Source organism: Alexandromys fortis, unplaced genomic scaffold, assembly GCF_014885135.2.
Source record: "Alexandromys fortis isolate MF-2015 unplaced genomic scaffold, M_Fortis_MF-2015_v1.1 scaffold_26, whole genome shotgun sequence".
NCBI classification, from domain to species: Eukaryota; Metazoa; Chordata; class Mammalia; order Rodentia; family Cricetidae; genus Alexandromys; species Alexandromys fortis.
Genome location: NW_026067894.1, coordinates 305774 through 327511, shown reverse-complemented (window position 1 = coordinate 327511; position 21738 = coordinate 305774). Strand labels below are relative to the sequence as shown.

The following is a 21738-nucleotide window of genomic DNA, read 5'->3' as shown; positions in this document are numbered from 1 at the left end:
GGTTGCTTACTTAGCACGGCTCTGTAAGAAGCAATCTGATCTTGCACTCGCCAACTCCTGATCTGTGGTTCAAACTTTGTAGGTAAAGAAACGCCTATGTTCTTGAGCTATTTTCTTGGTAATTTCCCTAGATAGTGTCCTAAAACTTGGCAGCCCCCCACCACACTTCACACAGCCCCTCCTCACCAGTGCCCTAGTCTTAATTACTGGTTAACTTTTGACTGTATTTCCTAACAATCACTAACACCCGACTCCCCTACGCTTCAGGAATGCACGCGCTGGGCTATCTCAGAGGGTTGGAGAATGTCTTGCAGACATCCCACCCGTCACCAACTACTCTTTCTGCTCTGCGTTTCCAGTTCCACTGCACTCGGCCACCTTAAATATGCCGAGCTCTCCTCTCCCAGATGGTCATGCCATGCTCACCAGAGGGCGGAGGATACCACACACCCACCCGAATCAGTGTGGCATCCATACTCAGGGAAAGGTAATTGATTCCTCTCCTGCCTGCTCCTTTCTGGTCAACAGCATTACACATTGATCCCTCAGCATCTTTTCAGTTATTTCTACTAAATTTTCAGTTAAAACTATTTTTTCTTTGCAATGCTGGGGTGGGGGTCACACCCAGGGCCTTGTACATGCCAAGCAAGTGTTCTACCAAAACCCTTCCCCCACTTTTTGGAGACAAGGTTTCCGTAACCAAAGCTGAAACTCAAGATGTAGCCAAGAATGACCTTGAACTTCTGATCCTCTCACCTCTACTTCTCCAGGCTGGGGTTACCTGCACGTGCCGCACCAGAGTCACGCAGTGTCCAGGCTGGACTGAGGCTTCTGGCCGTTGGGCAAGCACTATGCCCATAACCAATGGGCTACATTCCCCCACATCCCCAATTCATTTTTTATTTTCACTCATTTTGAGACAGTTTCTCCCCATAGCCCTGACTGGCCTTGCATTTACAGCTTAAAGGTGTGTGCCACCACATCCAGCCCCTAATTTTTTAAACAAAACTAAACATTTTAAAATATAACTCTAGGTTTACATATAGCATCTGATTCCATTGTGGCCTTGATTTTTTTCCCAGTCAGTTCTAAATTACAACCAAGTATATTTAAAAATGAAAGCAGGCTACCCAGACATTATAAAACGTGCCTATAACCTCTCAATCCCATCTGCTTGAGGATTACTAGTTCAAGGTCAGCTTGAGCTACATTAAATCTCTTCTCGAAAACAAAAGCATGCCAATAGGTAAAAACAGATCTTAGTTGAACCTTGCCTCATGTCTCTCCTAGACTGAAAGCTTCTAAGGCCAGGCTCCAGTCTGGGTCAGGTGCTGCTGAGCTCCCAGGCTTCAGAACTACCCAATGTTTGATGATCAATGGGCACAGCCTGATAGAGGAACTGACTTCTTATCTAGAATGTAGTAAGATTTGATTTCTCTTAAAAGCACAAAATGCATAACAGAAAACCTCTGAAACACGGAGAAACCACTTTTGGTATACAGGACGCAGAAACTCCTATCTGGGGAGACCTAATGTTTGATGCAGGGTAGGAGTGAATCAAAGTGGCAATGAGCCAGAGAACCACACCCCGTGGCCAGCCCTCTCCTGGAGAGCTGCCCCTCTGACTTCTCCCTGATACTCCCAAGATGTGATGCTTCTGCTAGTCAAAAACAATTAAGGCACAAAAGAAAAGCAAGTGCATCCAAGGCTCACCAAGTCCCTCCTGCGGCTCTGCCAACAGTCAGGGGATTAGGCTACGCACGCACAGGAGCTCACTCAGTGCCAGCCCTCAGGGACTGCTGAGTTGACTTTCCCCTATCAAAGAGGAACTCATTCCCAGGAAACAACTACTGAGATGAGAGGCCTTCATTCTCCAGGAGGGAAGTACATGGTGACCTTTGTCTTTCTAGTCAGCCACAGGCTCCTGCATCACCAAGATCAGCTTTGACTTTTCTATTTTGGTAATAAGGATCAAACCTGGACCTCACATGCTATGCAGGAGTTCTCCCAGTAAGCCCTGCAGCACTGCTAATGATATACCAGCCAGTTCAGCCACATCGGTCACGCTCATCACAGGTAGCAATCGAAATGTACTGAGTGAATTGGGCATGGTGGCGTGAGCCTATAATCCCAGCATTCTAGAGGCTGAGGCAGAAGAACTGCCATGAGTTTGAGGCCAGCCTGGGCTATGGCAAGATCCTATCTCAAAAAAAAAAAAAAAAAAAAAAAAACAACAACAACAAAAAACATACAACAAGGAAGGGAGATTTGCCTTGACTCTCCTGCATAGCTATTTGCAAGGCAGTTTACTATATACACGGTAGGAAGAAAAGCTGCCAGATGTGCAGGCATCTGTAGACACAGAAGCTGCTTTTCGACCTACGCAAAATATTTGTCAATCATCTTCTATATGATAGCTTACATATTTATTTATAGACATGAGCTGAAAAGTTGAAACAAATTCTTATGGCTTTCGCTAGAGACAGAAAGCTGTAGCGAGGGACGAACAGGCAGACGCTACACAAGCTGGTTATGAAATCATTCCTCTTGCCAGAGAAATGCTTTGGGTAGACACCGCAGTCAGAGGGGCTGGGATCTTCACCACCGACTCAAGCTTCCGTGCCAAACAACTGGTTTTCTCGTCACCTACCAACCTGGAGCCCAAACTGTGGGATGAAGGCTTACGGCGGTCTAAAGGCCTGAACTAGCACATCCGAAGGGCCAAAGCTCCAGCTGCAGCTGCGCTGTCTGGCTATCAAGCCCCTTCTGCACACCAGCTTCAGCACAAGTCTTACAAGAAAATCCTCTTTGGTGCAGAAATGGAGATCAGCACTGGAGGTAAGTGCTGACGATGTTTGGTAAAAGAGTGCCCCTTGTGGCTATGGCTGTGGTCCGGCACCAGGATGCAAGATTATGGGGTCTAACCCTGGGGAGTCAGCTGAGTGAAATCTGACCATGAAGGTCCACTGGGGTCACATCCTTTCATGTCCCCTGTTCTATGACTGCTCAATTGAATTAAGTCAGTCAATTCCTCACTTTACTTTTCTACTAATGTCAGACAAAAGATCCCCCCCCCCTTCTGTTTTTAGACAGGATTTCACTAATGTAGCTCTGGGTGGCCTTGAACTCACAGAGATCTGCCTGCCTCCTGGGGTTAAAGGTATATGCCAGCATGCCTGGTCTTTTATTTATTCTTGACAAGAGTTTTGAGTTTAAAACTCAAAAGTAACTATGCTGAAAAGAAAGTAATGACCTAAAGGAACGAAGTATTTGGCGAGTGAGCTAAGCTTTGTCCAAGGATTCCGAAGGACCATCTGGTCTATCAGCTTGCTTCTAAAAATGAACATACATGTACAGCCATTAAAAGCTACTGTAGTGAAATCTTCTCCAGACCGGTATCTGACACTGCCTAGGGCTCTCTCCCACCATCTGTTTTAAAAAAAAAAATCAGTGGCCAAACCACTGGTCTTGCACGCCAGTTCCTCTGTTCAGAAGGCCTTCTGGGGTGCGGGTGGGGGGCAGTAGTGGCTGTCTGTCATCAGTACCTTCTCTACAAACCCCACCCTGTGGCCCCAAAGATTTGTAACCCTAAAATATACCTCCTCCCCCCCCCCCCAAAGCAAACACCAGGCCTCAGTGTGCTACTACTTGATCTTTTAGCCACAACTCTACGCCGGGCAAGAGCCTCCTGGGAGCTGGTTCCCAGTGTCACACACTTATCTTTGGTGCGACAAGCAAAGGGCCGACAGGCTGTGCTTGTCTGAAACAAAGAACTTCTCGGCTAGCCTGATGCTCTGAGTGCCTAATGGAGAAAGGAAACCACAAGGCCATCCAGCAACCACTTCCAGACTCCAGAAAGGGTCGTGATACTGTGTGCGACCTGCCATCGTGTCGCTGGAGTGAGTCTCGGCGCGCAAGCAGCGTGGCAGAAAGAAAGGGACCAGAGAACAGACCCCTGTAAGTGCCCTAAAGTTCCACCAACTCCTGAGATATGAACCCAGCTGTGCTCAATGACGTCAATTCTGATGGAAAGAACAAGCTTGAGAGAGAGAAGAGAGGTGGACTTTAGACACAAATCAGTTCGTGCTAAGTCCAGAAACCGATTCCAAACTCTCACCAGGAACCAGGAGTTATCCTCAAGATCCTTTTAGAGAAAAGCAAGATTCCAGATTCCTGCCAGACATCTGAGACAACAGTTTAAGTTCCAGGAAAGGATGCCCTTCAGCCCTGTCTGCAGGGATGACTGCACAGTGGGGCCCACAGGACAACCTACAAGGCGAGAACTTACACTAAAAAGGCCACGGTAAACGCATCTCCGCATTCCGCCCCACTCTAACTCAACGTGGTGAACACAAACATGGATCCTGCTTAGAAAACAAACTCCTGAGGAAAGAAAGGGATGGGAACTGTACCAAGGCCACTGTCGTCAGAACTTCGGTTGTACCCACTGCCATGAAGGACACTCACAGAATGACCAGTCTAAGCACCAAGAGGACCAGGGACTTAGGTTCTAACTCAGTCTTGCTCAGCTCAGAGTGAGCATGGGAAGACCTTCCCAGCAGGTGTGTTTCAGAAGCTAGGCTCCTGGCAGCTGACGATTGGCCACTGAGGGCTGGGGTGTCAGTGAGATGCCCCAAGTCCTATATCTAGTACATTCCAGTGTTTATCTCTTACTCACAGTCCTTGACATTTGCAAATGGAATTATGATCAGTTTTCCCTCTTCCCTTTTTAATACAAGTAGCACCATGTTTCATTCTAATGTGAATCCCCCACGTCCCTCCCACCGTCATAAAGGTATCTGGCGATCAATCCATGCAGCAGTCTATGAAGCACAAGACGGCCCAAGTTTTAAGCCCTCCCGCTCACCCTATTTAAATGTCAACCCTGAGCACACAAACCAAAACATACAACTCCAGGAGTTATGGAATTCTTCTCCAGCTTCCTGTTACAAGCCACATTCTGCACACAGCACAGCCAGAGCCAGGAGCGGCTGGCCTGTTCCTAGCGGCATGGGTGGCAGGGTTCGTGTGGCTCCTGCTTTCAAAGCATTCACTCATCTAAAATGGTATGCTATACACAAAACCATCTGTTTTATTACAGAATACATCATCTTAATGAGAATAAAAAGCTTTTGTATGCACATACTGCCAATACATTTTAAAAGGCCCAAATTTTAAACAAGTAAAATAGACAAATTCATCAGACAAAAGATCATAAATTACTTTGGCCGGGAAAAAAAAATCTGGCTCAACATTTTGCTTGCAGGTTGGTTTCTACATATAGGTGAGTGTGTCTGTGTGGAGAGAGCTTTCACAGAGGGAATGGGGTACGGTCTAGCCGCTTTCCCACAATTACGTAGGGACTACAATGTTCTTTGCTAGCAAAACAAGAAGTGCGAGGTCTGCATTCCCACCAACTCGATGCAAAGCCCCAAGGGCTTCCTGCAGAGTGAAGCCGGCACCGAGAATCCGGTTAACATCTGCAGTGGGAAAGATGAAGGGTGGAAGAGCGGAGGGAGAAGACAAGGGCTGTGTGGCAGGTGGGTCCAATCCATGGGAGGGCGGCGCAGCTCCAGGGCAAACACTGCTGGTCTCCGGCCCGTCTGTGTCTGGATTCTGCACGTGCTTGGAAGGCTGACTGTGGGTACCCTCCTCACCTGCTGCAAATGTGGGTGAAATTTCCACACCTGAGGTGCAATGTGGCTGATCAGATGGTTTAGCTGAGGTTATGGCGACAGAACAGCTCTTCCTGACTGACTCCCTTGGTCTGGGGACACCTTCTTTGCCAGGTGACAAGCCATCACCCAGACCCCTGAAGCTAGTGCACGCTTCATGCTCTATGCCAAGACAAGGTGTGGTGCCTATGATTTCTGTCTTCTCTGATTCTGAGGTGGCCTGGTGACAGGAGACTTGTGGATACTGGTCACTAGGGGTCGAATTCTCACTCTGGGTCCCCCTTCTGGAAAGGTCCAAGGTACCTGTTTGGCTCTCAGCTTGCATCTCTGACCGACAGTTAGCATCTTCATTTTCCGAAGCTGGCTTACAGCTAATGACCAAAAGATGATGCAGTTCTTTCAAGGCCACTGTGACAGATGAACAAAATTCTTCGGCTGCCTCCACAGAGGGCTGACCGTGGTCACTCAGAGGGGAAGAGGAAGCGCTGCTATCTTTGCTATCCATCGCAGACACTTCAACATTCTCTTCTGGGGGCTGCAAATCCCAAGTTGAGATGGAATGTTCCATGCTTTCAGGTGAGGGGCTGCAGTGCACTGCTTCCATTTCCATCGTGGGATTATCGGAAGTAAGACGCGGTGCACCAGGGCTCCTGATGCTGGCATCCTGCCCGCCCTTGAAGCTGCACACGGCAGTCAGAGACCGTTCAATTGTATCCACGTCCATCAGGGTTTCTGGGCATGAGCAGCTATAGTGCCCTGAAGCTACAAGACTTTTCTCTGTATTTGGAAGATGAGCCTTTGTCTGTAGTTCATCTCCTTTCATCACAGCATCCAAACTGACAATGTTCTCTTGGTCCTGCTGATTTTCCTTTGTGTCACAGGGACATTGTTGGTCATGTGGGGCACGCTGCTGACCGTTCCCTCTGTGTGGTTCTCTGAGCTGCTGAGGGCCATTCACTTGACCTGGGTTCTGATTTTCTGGATGCCAACTCTTTTCTTCCACAAATCCCTGTGGCTCATACACCCCAGTAGTTGTGAGAGATAAACTAGTGTCCTGTCTGGTGTGGAGATAAACTCTGAGGCCCTGGGTTCCTCCAACAGCAAACTTCTCTGGATTATCTGCAACAAATGCTTCTTCGGATGAATTATGCAAAGACATAGCTGGATTCTGGTCTGGTGGGGAAGCGAGATCAGGAAGGCCCTGCAGAGGAGGAGGACCTGTTTTCGGAGAGCTTGTCTGGAATTCAGCCGAAGCCTTCACAGCCTCCATAGCTATAGGTTCAATGCTATTGGGGTCACTGGGCTTGATGGCGCAAACTGAAGCAGAGACAGAGCGAGCAAGACTCGTGGGGCTACCAACCTCAGGACTCTGCCCTGAAGAAGGGGCTGGATGGTTGAACCCATCTGAAGTCAGCAATGATGACATTCCCAGTGAGGTAGATTCTTTACTGCTTTTCTCTGTTTTTATATTTTTAAAGAAAAAGAAAAAAAGAAAAGTTAGACCACTAAATTATCAAAGAATGAAATCTCAATAGAATGAAAGCAGGTCTTTTAATTTAGGTCTGTCTTGTAACATGAGGCTAAAAAAAATACAAATCTTTCTATGATAAATGAGTTAGCATCACTGAACCTGAAGTGAGTATGTCTCTAATAAAACATTACTAAATTCCATACACGAAGAACTGTTAGCATGCACTTCATAACGGCTGTTGTCAGTGTTCACACTATAGATGCTTACCTAAGCGTCTATTTATTGCAGGAAGGGTCTCACTGTGTAGCCTGAGATGGCCTGACCCTGGAATGCTGGCTGCTGGGAGTGTCCCGTCATGTCAAGCAGGCATGGTTGCTTATTGCTGGGGAATTTTGCATTCTCATTGAGTTCTTTTCCCTTCTTATATTTAAAGGGGGGGGGGGGGGGGGATGAGCCTTGAACTATCAGTGATCCTCACATGCCAGCCTCCTGGGGGCTGGAATTACAGCATGGGCCACCACACTGCCTCCAGTGCACTTTCTTATGTTTCAAGTGTGAGCCTAAGTTACACAGAAGAAATCCAAAAGCAAGTATGCTAGGGACAGAGCGGGGCAACCAAGAGAGATGGGGTTTACATGCCTAGAGATCCCTAGAAAATAAATAAGTAAATAATGGATTTTATTTCTAGCCAAGCTTCTAGAACATCATAGCAAAAAACAAGACAAGATGAAGCAGACAAAATTTTATTCATCTGATTAAACAATATAATTATTTATTCATTCATTCTTGAGGCTAGATTTCATGTCTCCCAGGCTGGCCTCTGACTTGATGTAGAAGTCTGATCCTCCCGGTACTGGAATTACGGGTGTGCATCACTGTTCCCAGTTTCTGTGGTGCTTTCTGTACGCCAGGGAGGCACTGTTTCTCTAGCCCTATAATGCAGTTCTGTCCGGTCTGACTTGCAGCAAGCACTCCTTCTGCTTCAGACTAAGCGGGCATTACAACACACACTAACTAGCACAGCCGGCTTCCAAACACTGCAGAGAGCAGTTAGGATTCCAAGGCCAGACACCCTATCTCTTCTCTGAGTTGAGAAAGGATTTCTTTTCTTATTTATTTATTTATTTATTTATTTATTTTTAAGAAGACTTATTGCTCTTCACATAAGCCTTTATGTCAGAAGAGGGCATCAGATCCCACTAGATAGACGGTTGTGAGCCACCATGTGGTTGCTGGGAACCGAACTCAGGAGCTCTGGAAAGGCAGCCCGTGCTCTTAACCTCTGAGCCATCTCTCAGGCCCCAAGACAGGATTTCTTATGTAATCATTTGTCCTGGAGCTTACTATGTAGACCAGGACCTCGAACTCACAGAGATCAGCCTGCCTCTGCCTCCCGAGTGCTGGGATTAAAGGCGCATGACACACTGCCCAGCTTAGACTTTATACTCACTCTAAGAGCAGCATGTATGTCATCCTTCTGAAACCAAAACAGCTAGTGCAACAGGGGAATTAGAAAAAGAGGCTGGCGGACATTAACCATGCCTAATGTCCTTAAAATGAGAGTGAGGGAGGGGAGGAGGGAGAGAGAAAGAGAGACCGAGAGAGAATGAGAATGAAATGCTATGAGTCCAATTACAACCAGCCTCCAAATCCTTGTTATCATCAAAGCTGTTCCAGATAAAATCAGTGAACATACTCAGACGGACACAGCCCGGCCGACAGCACAGGAGTGGCAGCAGTTGCCTTCCACAGTCATGTCAGGCCAAAGCAGAAGACGAGGCCAAGTATCAGTTCTTACTATTTGAGGGGAAAAAAAAAAAATCTAAGTTCTGCTAACAATTTTCCTCCCAAGTAAGTTTCACTACACAGTCCAGGCTGGTGGGTTTTAAGTCTTGGATCCTCTTGTCTCAACTTCCTAAGAAGGGGATGCCGGAGGCACTACCATGCCCGGCCCACCCATAACTATGATTCTGGATAAGTCATCCGGCTCAAGTTTCCATTTCTGCTCAATAAGATGAAAACTCTGTCCTTCTATAAACTTCCAATGTACAAGGACTTCCAGCTTTTCAAAGCAAAATGGCTTGAGACATCTAACAAATCACCTGCAACAAGCTGCCATAATGCTGACAGTCTTGACTTGGTGTCAGAGGTGGTGGGTACATAGTATCTTAACTAAGACTCTCTCCTAGAGGGTTCCCACAAACAGTAACGTTCTAAACAAGAATTTAAACCTACATGTACATATGCCAACATACATAAAAGTGTATATACAGGCTAGTTGTAACCAGACTGAACAGGGAGAAACAGAGATTGCAAGTCTTGAGTTTCCAAAATGGTTCCAGACAGAGACTGTTCAGAGCACAGGACAACTGGATGGAAGGTAATATGGCGTCTATAAATACCTGGTCTGGGGCCCACTCCAGCTGCAGCACACACACACTACATGCATCATGGCTTCTGACGCTCTGTTTGGATTAGGAAACAGACAAGCAAACGTGGGTTAAGAACGCAGAACCACACAGCATGCAGGGCTGTAGTCTTCAATCCTTCCCATCCTTAAAATGAGGAGCGAGGAGTCCATGTTGAGGGATGTTTCCACAGCCTGGGCATCCCAAAGACTTACTGGTTGCTTCAATTCTCTCCAAATACAACCAACAAGGTTTCTACATCAACAGATTTTTAACTGTACTTGGAAAGAAATTTCAAAGCTCTGCACAGATGTAGGAGGCAAAGTCGATCCATCAAAAGAGCTGCCTGACGGCCACCTAGAAGGGTTAGTGGGCAGGGTAGAAGCTTTCCAACTGCTCAACAGTTCTATTTTTCTGTTTTGAGACAAGGTATGGCTATGTAGCCCAGACGGACCTAGAACTTGACATTTCAAGCGTGGGCTTATAGGCAGGTGCCAGCACATCTGTCTCTCACTCATTTTCTGAAGACAAACCGAGAGTGGCTAAGTCCCTGATGCTGCCTTCTTCACAGTTAACCAGCATACAGACATGCCAGACAGCTTCTACAGTCAGTCTGTAGATAGATACAGAGGGTAAAGATACCCTGATAATTTTCTAGAGATAAACAACTTTCTGGAAATACTTCCACATATCATGTAAAGAATCATGATTTTAATGACCCCAAGCAGTCGATTCTCCTAATAAATCAAGTCTAACTTTGCAGAATCACACCGTTAGAACACTACAAAAATCAACACAGGTTACGTGTGTTAGTAGCAAGGGTTCCATGGATCGGTGGTTTCTAAAACTGGTCTGTGCTTTTCTCTGCTGATCCTGAAAAGGTGGCAGTTACTTTAGTACCCCGAACGTGATGCGCACTTCAGAAGGCTAAGTGTTACTGACCGGGTTAGGATACGGCTGCCATCAGTTAATGTTTCTCTAATTATGGCACGTGGCTGTGTGGGGAAATGCTATCTTAAAATGTCGGCAGCCTGTCGAAATTGCCAAATTGCCGTCCATAGGCTAAGGAGGTGGATGAGCTCACTGGCACTGACCCTCCAGGAAGATTAAAATGATTGCTGGTAACTCAAAACTCTCTCTTCTTCCTTTCAAAAAATACCTCAGTTGCAACCAAAATCCTACTTTCCACATAGTGAAGTGGGACCACACAATGACCAAGGCCAACCTGGAAGTTCCATCAGCTACAGGATCCAGAGGTTTAAGGCTACATGCCTACACGTGCTCTAGGGAAACATAGCAAAATTTTACTTTTCTTTTGGTTTTTCGAGACAAGGTTTCTCTGTGTAGCTTTAGAGCCTGTCTTGGAACTAGCTCTTGTAGACCAGGCTGGCCTCAAACTCAGAGATCCACCTATCTCTGCCTCCCGAGTGCTGGGATTATAGGTGTGCGCCAACACCGCCCGGATACATAACAAAGCTTTTCAAACATTATCTCTTTCTTGGGCAGAAAGTTATTCCATGAGTTCATAATTCTCACGCACTCTACCACAAAGATGGTCACATTGATAAATAATCCTGACCAAGACTTCAAGACAATTTTAGAAAAAAAAAATAAAAATAAATAACAGATGGCCCAGGACTTCTTTCTGAACACTTCTGCTACAAATACAATCTTTTTTTTTTTTAAATATGTACTGCTGCTGCTGCAATTTTAGAAAAAAATAAATAAATAAAAGACTTCAAGACAATTCACTTAAAAGTTAAATCTTTTCAGTTTTTGGAAAATGCACATGAGTCACTGTTCTGTTAACAGATGAGGAATTTCAGGGAAGTTGTCTCGATCCATTTTCCTCAGAAGACTCATCTTTCTTCATATTCAGAAGGCATTAGGGGAACCTGGATTCAAAGCACTGCTATGTGGCCTTAGTCTGAGACCTCAGCAAGCATAAGTGCTACAACTGATTAAAGTAAGATTACACTCGTCACTGGTTCTTCTTTGGAGGCAGCACTTTCGGTGAACACTTTCACTGTTTAGTCATAGTGATAACGCCTTCCTTCAAATCAATAAACATGCTGAGAAATGAAATGCATTTCCAGGGATACTGCTGATTTGAAAGTGTATGCTTAGTGTAGAATTCTTTATGAACAAAACAGGATGCTTTAAAGCACAAAAGCAAAGAATGACCTAACCTTGAACGTGGCATTGGATCCTGGTTCCAACGTGGCCTGAACTCAGAGGTAGAGATCAGCTTTGCTTCCTGAGTTGTGCTGGGATTAAGGCTTCTCTAGTTGTTGTTTTGACCTGAACTTGTGATTCTTCTGCCTCAGTATTGGACTGCTACTATTACAGGTATATGCCATTATACCTAAATTCTTTTTTCTCTTTTCGGTTTTCCAAGATAGGTTTCTCTGTGTAACAGTCAGAGCTATCCTGGAACTTGCTCTGTAGACCAGGATGGCCTCCAACTCACAGAGATCCACTTGCCTCTGCCTCCGGGAGTGCAAGGATAAAAGGTGTGTGCCATCACGCCCAGCTTCCTAGGTTCTTTTTCTTGATCTGCTGAAATAGGAATCCTTTTACTATGATGGCACCTACTTGTGAGCATGGACAGGTCAGAGCATAACTGTGGAGTCGGTGTTCTCCTTCAACCTTCACATGCGCTCTGGTTTCTAGGCTTCCATGGCAAGTGTCTTTACCTGCCGAGCTATAGCAATGCAAACCCCTGTCCATCTTCTCTCCTCCTCTTTGAGACAGGGTCTTGGATATCCACACTAGCCTTCCATCAACTATCCCACCTTTACCTCCTGAGTGCTAGAATTTCAGGTGTGTACCACCTCATCCACTTTATGTGGTACTGGGGACTGAGCCCAGGGCTTCACGTGTGCTGGGCAAGTGCTCTACTTTCAGCCCAGAGCTTCTTTCTCACCACAGTATTAAGAGATGGAAAGAGGAGTAAGAAGACAGAGAACACAACTACTGCTCAACAACGAAGTTCATTCCTAGGAAGGCCTTCACCCCACTAACAGCACTATTCAGATGGTCAGCCCCAATACCTGCATCCTCTGCTGATTTTTGAATGGCTTCTGCTAATTCTTGGTCTGCAATCTCCTCTGGCCGTATGTCCTCTCTCCCAGTTCCATATGCCAAGCGGGCACACTCTGGTAGCTCCCCCTCAGGAAGGAAGGTGGTCTGTGAGCCTGTAGTGCCGATCACCAGTACATTTTTCTTCAAGTCAATCGAACACTTTGAAAGAAGAAAAGCAGTAAATGAATCGAGTCTTAGCCCCACATTCAACCAATGAAGAACATGACCAGGAAAAGAGAAGGCTTAAACAGAAACACAAAGACACCCTTACTATATACACCTGAAAGCTGCAATGTTTTACATCTGATTTGGGAGACAAAGTCTTGCTGTGTAATCCAGAATGACCTCGATTCATGCTGTAGTCTAACAGCCTCCAACTCACCTTCCTCCTGCCTGTGTGCCTCTACATCTCCCTATATCGTTCTGATTTAGACAGGCCCTTGGGGCTGGAGAGATGGCTCAGAGGTTAAGAGCACTGATTTGCTTTTCAAGAGGTCCTGAGTTCAATTCCCGGCAACCACATGGTGGCTCACACCTATTTATAATGAGATCTGATGCCATCTTCTGGTGTGCAGGAAAACATATTGTATATATAACCAATAAATAAATCTTTAAAAAAAAAATAGACAGGCCCTTGAACCCAGCATGTAGTGGAGGCTAGCCTTGTTTCTACTTGGTCTCCTGTTTCTGCTGCTGCGTTGCATACTTCAGGCCAGCAAGCTCTTGAGCTTCTAGGCAGTTCTGCCTCCATGTCCTATCTTGGGGTAGGAGCGCTGAGACTACAGACGCCACCAAACTCATCAAGGGCTCTGGGGATCAAGTCTGGGTCAACAGGCTTGCACAGCCACTGCAGCTAGCACTATAACCAAGTCATCTCCCTGTCCTCCTTTGTTTTTTTACTTTTTGAGAAAGCGTCTATAATCCAGACCTTCCTTGACATCTTGATCCATCTGCCTGAGGCCAGTGGTGGGATTACAGGGGTACCGCACACTACAGCCACTTCGCTTTATCCTTTTCTGTGTGGCTTTCTTCCTTTTCCCCCCAAGACAGGTTTTCTCTGTGTAGCTTTGGAGCCTGTCCTAGAACTCACTCTGCAGATCAGGGTGGCCTCAAACTTACAGATATCCACCTGCCTCTGCCTCCCAAGTGCTGGGATTAAAAGTGTGCGCCACCACCACCTGGCTCCCTGTGTGTTTTTTTTTTTTTTAATATTTATTTTATTATGTATACAATGTTCTGTCTGTGTGTATGCCTGCAGGCCAGAAGAGGGCACCAGAACCCATTACAGATAGTTATGAGCCATCATGTGATTGCCGGGAATTGAACTTGGGACCTTTGGAAGAGCAGGCAGTGTTCTCAACCACTGAGCCATCTGTCCAGCCCCCCTCTTACCTTTAAGTGTACCACACATGCATGTGGTGCATACATTCTCATGAACAAAACACATAAGATAAAACTAAGCCTAAAAAAAATTTAAGGTAAAAATAACAAATAAAACTGCTATTATAATGTTAAAGCAAACAAGATTTAGCTTATCCCTAGGGTTTTTTTTTAATATTTATTTATTATGTATACAATATTCTGTCTGTGTGTATGCCTGAAGGCAGAAGAGGGCACCAGACCTCATTACAGATGGTTGTGAGCCACCATGTGGTTGCTGGGAATTGAACTCAGGACCTTTGGAAGAGCAGGCAATGCTCTTAACCTTTGAGCCATCTCTCCAGCCCCGACCTTGAGTTCTTGTAAGGATAGAGACCCGACTCGTGGAAAGCTGCCCTTGGACATTGCAGACAGGGACAGGGTATTTATCCTGACTCCTTTCTCTTCTGTTGCTAGTGAGTTGTCCTCAGGATGTTTCTAAGAGCTAGAAGACCTTGGCAAGTCATCACTCAGCCACTGTGGACATTGGCATGGTGTTAGATATTCTCTAAGTCCCTGATGGTTAAACAAGGTCCTTTTAAATTCTTCTAAGACATTTTGTTTATATAGAAAAGTAAATTTTAATGTCCCTCTCGCTGTGATTATTNGGTTGTGAGCCACCATGTGGTTGCTGGGAATTGAACTCAGGACCTTTGGAAGAGCAGGCAATGCTCTTAACCACTGAGCCATCTCTCCAGCCCATCCCTAGGGGTTTTACAAGTAGAGATCTGTGCTGTTGTTTTGAGACAGGGTCTCACTATGCAGCTTAGGCCTCACAGATACTTGGCTACCTCTCTGTTCTAGGTGCTAGGATCTGATCTAAGTGATAGGATCAAAGGCATGCACCACCACACCCAACTGACATACTCTATTTGTAATGACAGTCATCTCAACTCTATACAACAGAATCTAATCTACCAAGGATATTTCCATGTTTGAAAAATATGCTTCTTGGTCTGTCAATCTATGCAACTAGCAGAATTGATGTAAACACTAGAGACACATAGCAAATCAGATAGCTCAGGTATGATGGTACATGCGTATAATTCCAGGATCAAGAGGCAGAGGCAAGACATGCAAGTTCAAGGCAGGTTTCTTTATACAGTGAGCTCTGGGCCTATCAGGGCTACACAACAAAACCCATAACCCTGGTGCAACAGTACACACCTATAACCTTAGCACTGGGGGAGTGGACATAGAAGGACCCCTGGAGTTGTTGTCTTACAGTCTAGTCAAATTGGTGAGCTCTGGGTTTAGTGAGAGATACCAGCTAAAACAAACACGGTGAGACAGATCAAGGAAGACCTCTAGCCTCTATGTACTTATGTGTGTCCGTGCATGCACATACACATACAAAAGCTCTTAATTACCTGATGTCGTTTAAGCATGTCCAGTCCCAGAAGCATGTCCATTGGCTGTTCTTCGAGTATGGAAAAGGAACATGCCAGGAAATCGCCTTCAATCTGAACCTGAGCTAAAGCATAAAAGGAGGAGATATTACTGATGCAGCTGCACAAGCCTGGGGCAGCAGTGGAGGAACCCATCCCCTGCGCTGGGATCCCTGGGATCAGTCAAGTCAAGAAAGGCACAAAAATGAAACAGGCTGGGAAGCAAATGAAGTATTCAGGGTAAGGCTACTGTTTTCAATACCTGGCTTTTCAAGAATCACTATCAGGACCCATGCTCAGCAGGTAATGAAAGCAAGCATTAAGCGGATTAAAACACACACACACACACACACACACACACACACACACACACACACACGACGGTAACAGTGAAATCAGCTCTCTGGTATAAATGGTTTACCGAGTATCTGTGAGTACACTATGTACATCGTTGCTAGGACGGAGCCCACACCATACCTGACACATTTTGTATAAGTGATTCCTAGAAAGCAATAGAACCAGCATATCTGCAACCTTTTAAAGTCAACCTTCACACAAGAAAAGGCTTCTCAATGCCTGTTAGAGCCAGTTTCTACTTTTCAAATCAGAAACACAAGTAAAGTCTGGCTTTGCTTGTGTCTCTTACTTCTCAGGTTAAAATTTATTTTACTAGGAGCTGGAGAAATGGCTCAGCAATTAAGAGTGCTGGCTGCTCTTTCAGAAGACCCAGGTGCAATTCTAGCACTGACATGGCAGCTCATGTAAGTCCTGTTCCAGGAGATCCAACAGCCTCATACAGACATACATTCAGGCAAAACATCAACGCACATGAAACAAAAAAAGATTATTTTACTAGAGGAAGAAGGGATGACTCAGCAATTAAGAGTATTGGCTAATTTTGCAGAGGACCCAGGTTCAATGCCCAGCACCAACAGAGCAGCTCAAAATCACCAATAACTCCAGATATAGGTGTCCTATGCCCTCTTCTGTATTCCATAGGCATTAGGAACACAGAGAGTACACAGATGTAAATGGAGGCAAACACCCATAAACATAAAATTTTTAAAAAAGGCATTAAATTCTTTGCTACTATTAAGAAGCAAGCCAAATAGTGTGAGCTGTCTGTCCAATATAAGGTATACCAAACAACTATGCACTTAGTTTCGAGATGAAGAAATAGAAAACCAAAGTGTGAGACTGCCTTAGTGGTTAAGAGTGCTTGCTGCTCTTCCTAATGAACTGAATTCAGTTTCGGGACCCACGCTGGCAGTTCACAATGCCTGTAACTCCAGTTAGCCTGTGCACACAAATGGGCCACACACTCACCTAGACAGACATATGCACATAAATAAAAACAAATCTAAAAAAAAAAAAAAGAGAACCAAAGTGATATGTTTCCTATATTCCTCTCATCTGTCTCTTCCGACTCTCCCAACTATCTTAGTTCTGTTAATCATTTTTAGCTTTTCCTCGATCTTTAGATAATATCATACATATTTCTAGCCAACATTGTGTCTATTTTATTATTTTAAAGTATATCTTTTCAAGCACTGGAACTACAGATGTACAATACCACATGTGCTCAAGGAACCCCCCTCCCCAGGGTTTCTCTGTGTGGCCCTGGATGTTCTGGAACTCAAGGATTTGCTTGCCTCTGCTTTCTGGGTGCTGAGATTAGATTAAAGGCATGTGCCACCATACCATGCCCAGCTCTCATGACAAACTTCTTAATCTTGTTCGGCATGGAGTTTACCTTTAAAAATCCAGAGGCAGAGGCAGGCAGATGTGTGAGTTCAAAGCCAGCCTGGCTTACATAATGAGTTCCAGAGTTAGCCAGCGCTATAGAGAGAATGTCTTTAAAAATAAAAAAAAAAAAATAAAAAAATTGAATCTTAATCTTTCCTCTTGTTTTCTCCATTATCTTCTTCATGTTCAGTTTTACGAGTCAGCATCTCATGTGGTCCAGCCTCCACCTGCCAAATGCTTAGTTTACAAGTGTATGGGGCACCACAATCTACCTCTAAGCACATGCGGTGTACCCAGGTTCAGGTGTGAACATGTATGTGGAGACTGCAGTTTGATGCTAAGTGTCTTTTCCTCTATTGCTTGTAGCATGAATAATAAAAACCCAGAGACAGATATTGGGGTTCAGCCTGAAAACAAGAAAAGCAAGGCAGCTAAGCCACTAGAGAAGGCTTACCTCTACCAATGCTGAGCATCCGCAGACTAAGCCTCTCTTCCCATTTTATATTCCCTCTAGTATGACTCCCTAGGACTGGGATTAAAGGTGTGAGGCACCACCACCTGGATGTCTTGTGTAGCCCAGAGTGGCCTTGAACGCAGAGAGATCCATCGCCTTTGTCTCCCAAATCCTGGGATTAAAGGAATGTCTCACCACTGCCTGACTTTTAGTAACTTAGCTTTGCCTGTCTGATCTTTAGGCAAGCTTTATTCATTAAAACATAAATAAAATTATCACTACAATTGCTCTCCACTATAGTTTGTAAAATAGGTCTCACCCATTTTGACAGGGTTGGATGGCTTACCAGTCCCCAGATCAGCTGGTCTGTGCTCCCAGCATTGAGGCTGCAGACAGGTGCCATCACACCTCCCTTTTACAGGCTGAGATCCAAGCTCAGGGTCTCACACTTGTGTAGCAAGCATTTTCTAACCCACATTTGGGCTGGACAATTAATTATGTATGTGTACTGTGAAGCTGGTCTGATTCCTCTCTCTACGTGGACATGCAGCTAGCTATCCCAGAACACCTCCAATTCTCTCTTGCTCTAAGATTTCCACAGACATCTGGAGTGCAGATAACCCCTTGGTGATGACAGCCAAAACGAGAAACTAATTGAGACCTGCATAGGGTCCAGCCTTTGACACTACCACTATAAAATCCATGACCCAGAAGCACATAATTGGCGCTGGAGAGATGGCTCAGAGGTTAAACATTTGCTGTTCTTGCAGAGGACCCAACTTAGGTTCCTAGCACTCACATGGAGGCTCACACCCACCTGTAAGACTCTAGAGGATCTGATATCCTCTTCTAAACTCCAAGGGCACCAGAGACGCACAGTAGACAAAACCACTTATACATAAAATATAACAAATAAATCTTTAAAAAACAAAAACCACAAAATTGAGTTACAACAAACAAAAGCAGTAAGAATCACCCCCCCCCCCACACACACACACATTCACACCTTAAATATCCCATTCCTAACTACCCTTCCACATGTGCAGTCTGTGTGCTGGAAACCCTTGCTATGATGTCTTGCCAGTTCTTGAAATAGAGGGCCTGTGAAGTTAATCTTATAGCCAACTTGATAGGATCTGGACTCTCTATGGAAACATACCTCTGGATACATTGATTGCTACAGTGTTTCTAGAGATTTAACTGACAGAATGCCCATTCTAGGATCCATTAATATTTTGCCCCCTCTCACTTCTACACACACACACACAAAACAAAACAAAAACAACAACAACAACAACAAAAAACCCACTAAGAATATGGAAGATGAGCCTGGCATAGCAGACCACTGACTGAGAAACAGGAAGAGATCACCATCAGAACACATCAAGGGGCAGGACAGAGGACACTTGGCTGTGGGGTGTGCTTATCACGTGCACTGGGCTCCATCATGGAACTGAAGGATACATCCCCAGACTTAAAAAGCCATTAACACTCAAGTACAAGAAAGGAAAAGAAGACACTCAAGTATATGAAAATACCCTAAGGGGGACTGAAAAAAGAAAGGGACCATACTTCCCAAGGGCATTCAACATTCCCACAGCAACGCTGATCATGATTCTAGGGAAATGACTTCTGACCTAGCCATTCTAGGGTCAGCAAGATGTTTCAGCAAGTAAACTGTTAGACACAGAAGCCTGACAACCGGAATTCAAGTCCAGGGACCATGGAAGAGTGGAAGGCCAGAATCAGCTCTGAAAGTTGACCTCTGACCTGCACAGGAGCAGGTGTATCCATAAATACACACCCGCTTGTGGTGGTATTTTGTTTGTGATCTAACAAATAAAACTTGCCTGAAGATCAGAATGCAGAGCTACACCACTAATTAGTCACAGAGGCCAGGCAGTGGTGGCACACACCTTTAATCTCAATACTTGGGAGTCACACATCTTTAAGTCCAGAGCAAGGAGAGAGAAGGTGGAAACAGGAAGTGATGTGGGAGTGTCATATATCAATCTGTTGATTTCATTGGTTAAGTAATAAACCAACTGCTTGACCTCATAGCTTAGAACATAGATGGGAGGAGAAAACAGAATAGAATTCTGGGCGGAAGAGGAAGTGAGGTCAGACTCTGCGCTGCTTCCAGAGGGACCGGACAGCCGCCATGCTCTGCTCTCCCAGGCAGCTGCAACCCACGATGGACTTAGGCTAGAATCTTCCCGGTAAGCGCACCTTGGGGTGCTTACACACATTATTAGAAATGGGCTAGTCCAGGTGCGAGAATTAGCCTGTAAGGGTTAGAGTTCATGGGCCAAGCAGTTCTTAAATGAATACAGTTTGTGTGTTGTTATTTTGGGCATGAGCTAGCAAACGGCCGGGGTGTTGGGGACGCAGCCCCGCCGCCCTTATTTCAACAAGGAAGGGATATGGCTGGGCCGAGAGAGGAATATAAGGAGGGAGGAGATAAGAGCTCAATTTATTCAGGCATTCAGTCTGAGGACTTGTAGAATCAGAATACCCCATTCGATCTGAGGATTTCGTAGCGGTAAGAACTAGTGGCTGGCTGCTCTGCTTCTCTGATCTGTCAGCTTTTACCCCCATATCTGACTCTAGGTTTTTATTATTAAGACCAATTAGAATTTGAGCTACACCTGCTTGGTTGTATGTACATAGCCACATCAACCAGAGGTGATTATGAAAGAACCTTAAAATTCAACCACCATAAAAATTCCCTACCAGAAAGCAGCAAGCGTCTGCCTGCCTTCACTCACCTAGATGCACCCTTCCAATAATCTTCTGTGTGCCTACGCCTTTGGCTATGCCAGCCCACCGACGGTCCACCAGTCTCATGATGTTACACCTTTCTGCACAAGCCTGGCTCATAATAGTCATCTGGGCACCTGGAGGGAGAGAGAGATCAAACTGTAGAAATTATAACCCACACCTCCCTGCCTAGCTGCTCTTTGACTTATTCTTTTTTTTTTTTAAATATTTATTTATTATGTATACAATACTCTGTCTGTGTGTATGCCTGAAGGCCAGAAGAGGGCGCCGGACCTCTTTACAGATGGGTGTGAGCCACCATGTGGTTGCTGGGAATTGAACTCAGGACCTTTGGAAGAGCAGGCAATGCTCTTAACCACTGAGCCATCTCTCCAGCCCCTCTTTGATTTATTCTTGAAAACTCTTGATGTTCCTCCTCCTGCCTCAACCCCCATGTTCTAGGATTGCAGATACCAACTGTTACCCATCTGGCCCAAGGTTAACCTGTCAACCTTTTTCTTTTTAAGATTTTATTCTATTTTAATTACATGTACATGTGTGTGAGGGGGTGCAGATGGCCAGGAAGCCAGAAGAGGGTGGAGCTATGGGTGTTAATGAGCTATGTGATCTCCAAGAGCAACACTAACTTAACTGCTGATCCCACTCCTGCCCCCAGTCGATCTCAACTTTGTCTCCCTGTGTGAGGCTCAAATAGAGAAATATTCAGTTCTCTGGTTACATGGACGAGAACCTAGAAACACCCCCCAGGCCTTGACTACCAGTTGAGGCACAGCAAACACAGAATCAGGTGAGAAATGACTGGGAAAAGAAATCTATCACTAACACAAAGACTGAGGAGTGAAAATGTAACTCAAGGCACCAGCAAGCAGAGCACAGGAGCCTCCGCTCCATCCTCACCTGAGTCGACAAAGGCTTTCACAGGGTGCCCGTTCACTCTGCAGTTGATGTAGAGCATGGCGACCTGGCCGAAGCTCTCCGGGGCCTCCTCCATAGCTATCGTCATGTTCTCCTCGATGTTCTGCTGCCTGTGACAAGCCAGAGCAGCACACTGAAAACTCCATTTCCGGAAAGAACACCACAAACACACTTGTAAATGGTTCTACCCTAACTGGAGCAGCTGAGTCACTGAATGGAAATTGGTTCTGTGTTCCCCACAGGTGACTCAACAGGAGGTGATGAGAGACAGAGCTGGCAGAAGACCTAAGTCAGGAATAAAAACTATCCTCCTATAAAATGATCATGTTCCCCTAAAAGCTCACAGATGGAAAAATAAACTCCTAGAAAGCAAGGCCCCAGGCCCTTTCGATCTTAC

The 21738-nt window shown here is 45.4% G+C and overlaps 1 protein-coding gene across 3 annotated transcripts in view; it reads right to left on the bottom strand.

Annotated features, from left to right (window-relative positions):
• Nucleotides 1-690: 690 nt before the first annotated feature.
• The window catches only part of LOC126510110 (protein DDI1 homolog 2), a 40372-nt gene continuing 19324 nt past the window's right edge, over nt 691-21738 (bottom strand). Inside the window, exons 5-9 of one of the 3 annotated variants that reach the window (XM_050156473.1) lie at nt 21324-21451; nt 20414-20542; nt 15428-15531; nt 12608-12797; nt 691-7133 (exon numbers count right to left, since the gene is read on the bottom strand). In XM_050156473.1, coding sequence (XP_050012430.1) covers nt 5353-7133; nt 12608-12797; nt 15428-15531; nt 20414-20542; nt 21324-21451 — 2332 coding nt within the window. In that variant the 3' untranslated portion in view covers nt 691-5352. Of the gene's footprint in view, nt 7134-9548; nt 9612-12607; nt 12798-15427; nt 15532-20413; nt 20543-21323; nt 21452-21738 lie in introns of those variants that run through there. The other 2 variants (XM_050156492.1, XM_050156483.1) reach the window with 2 other exon arrangements.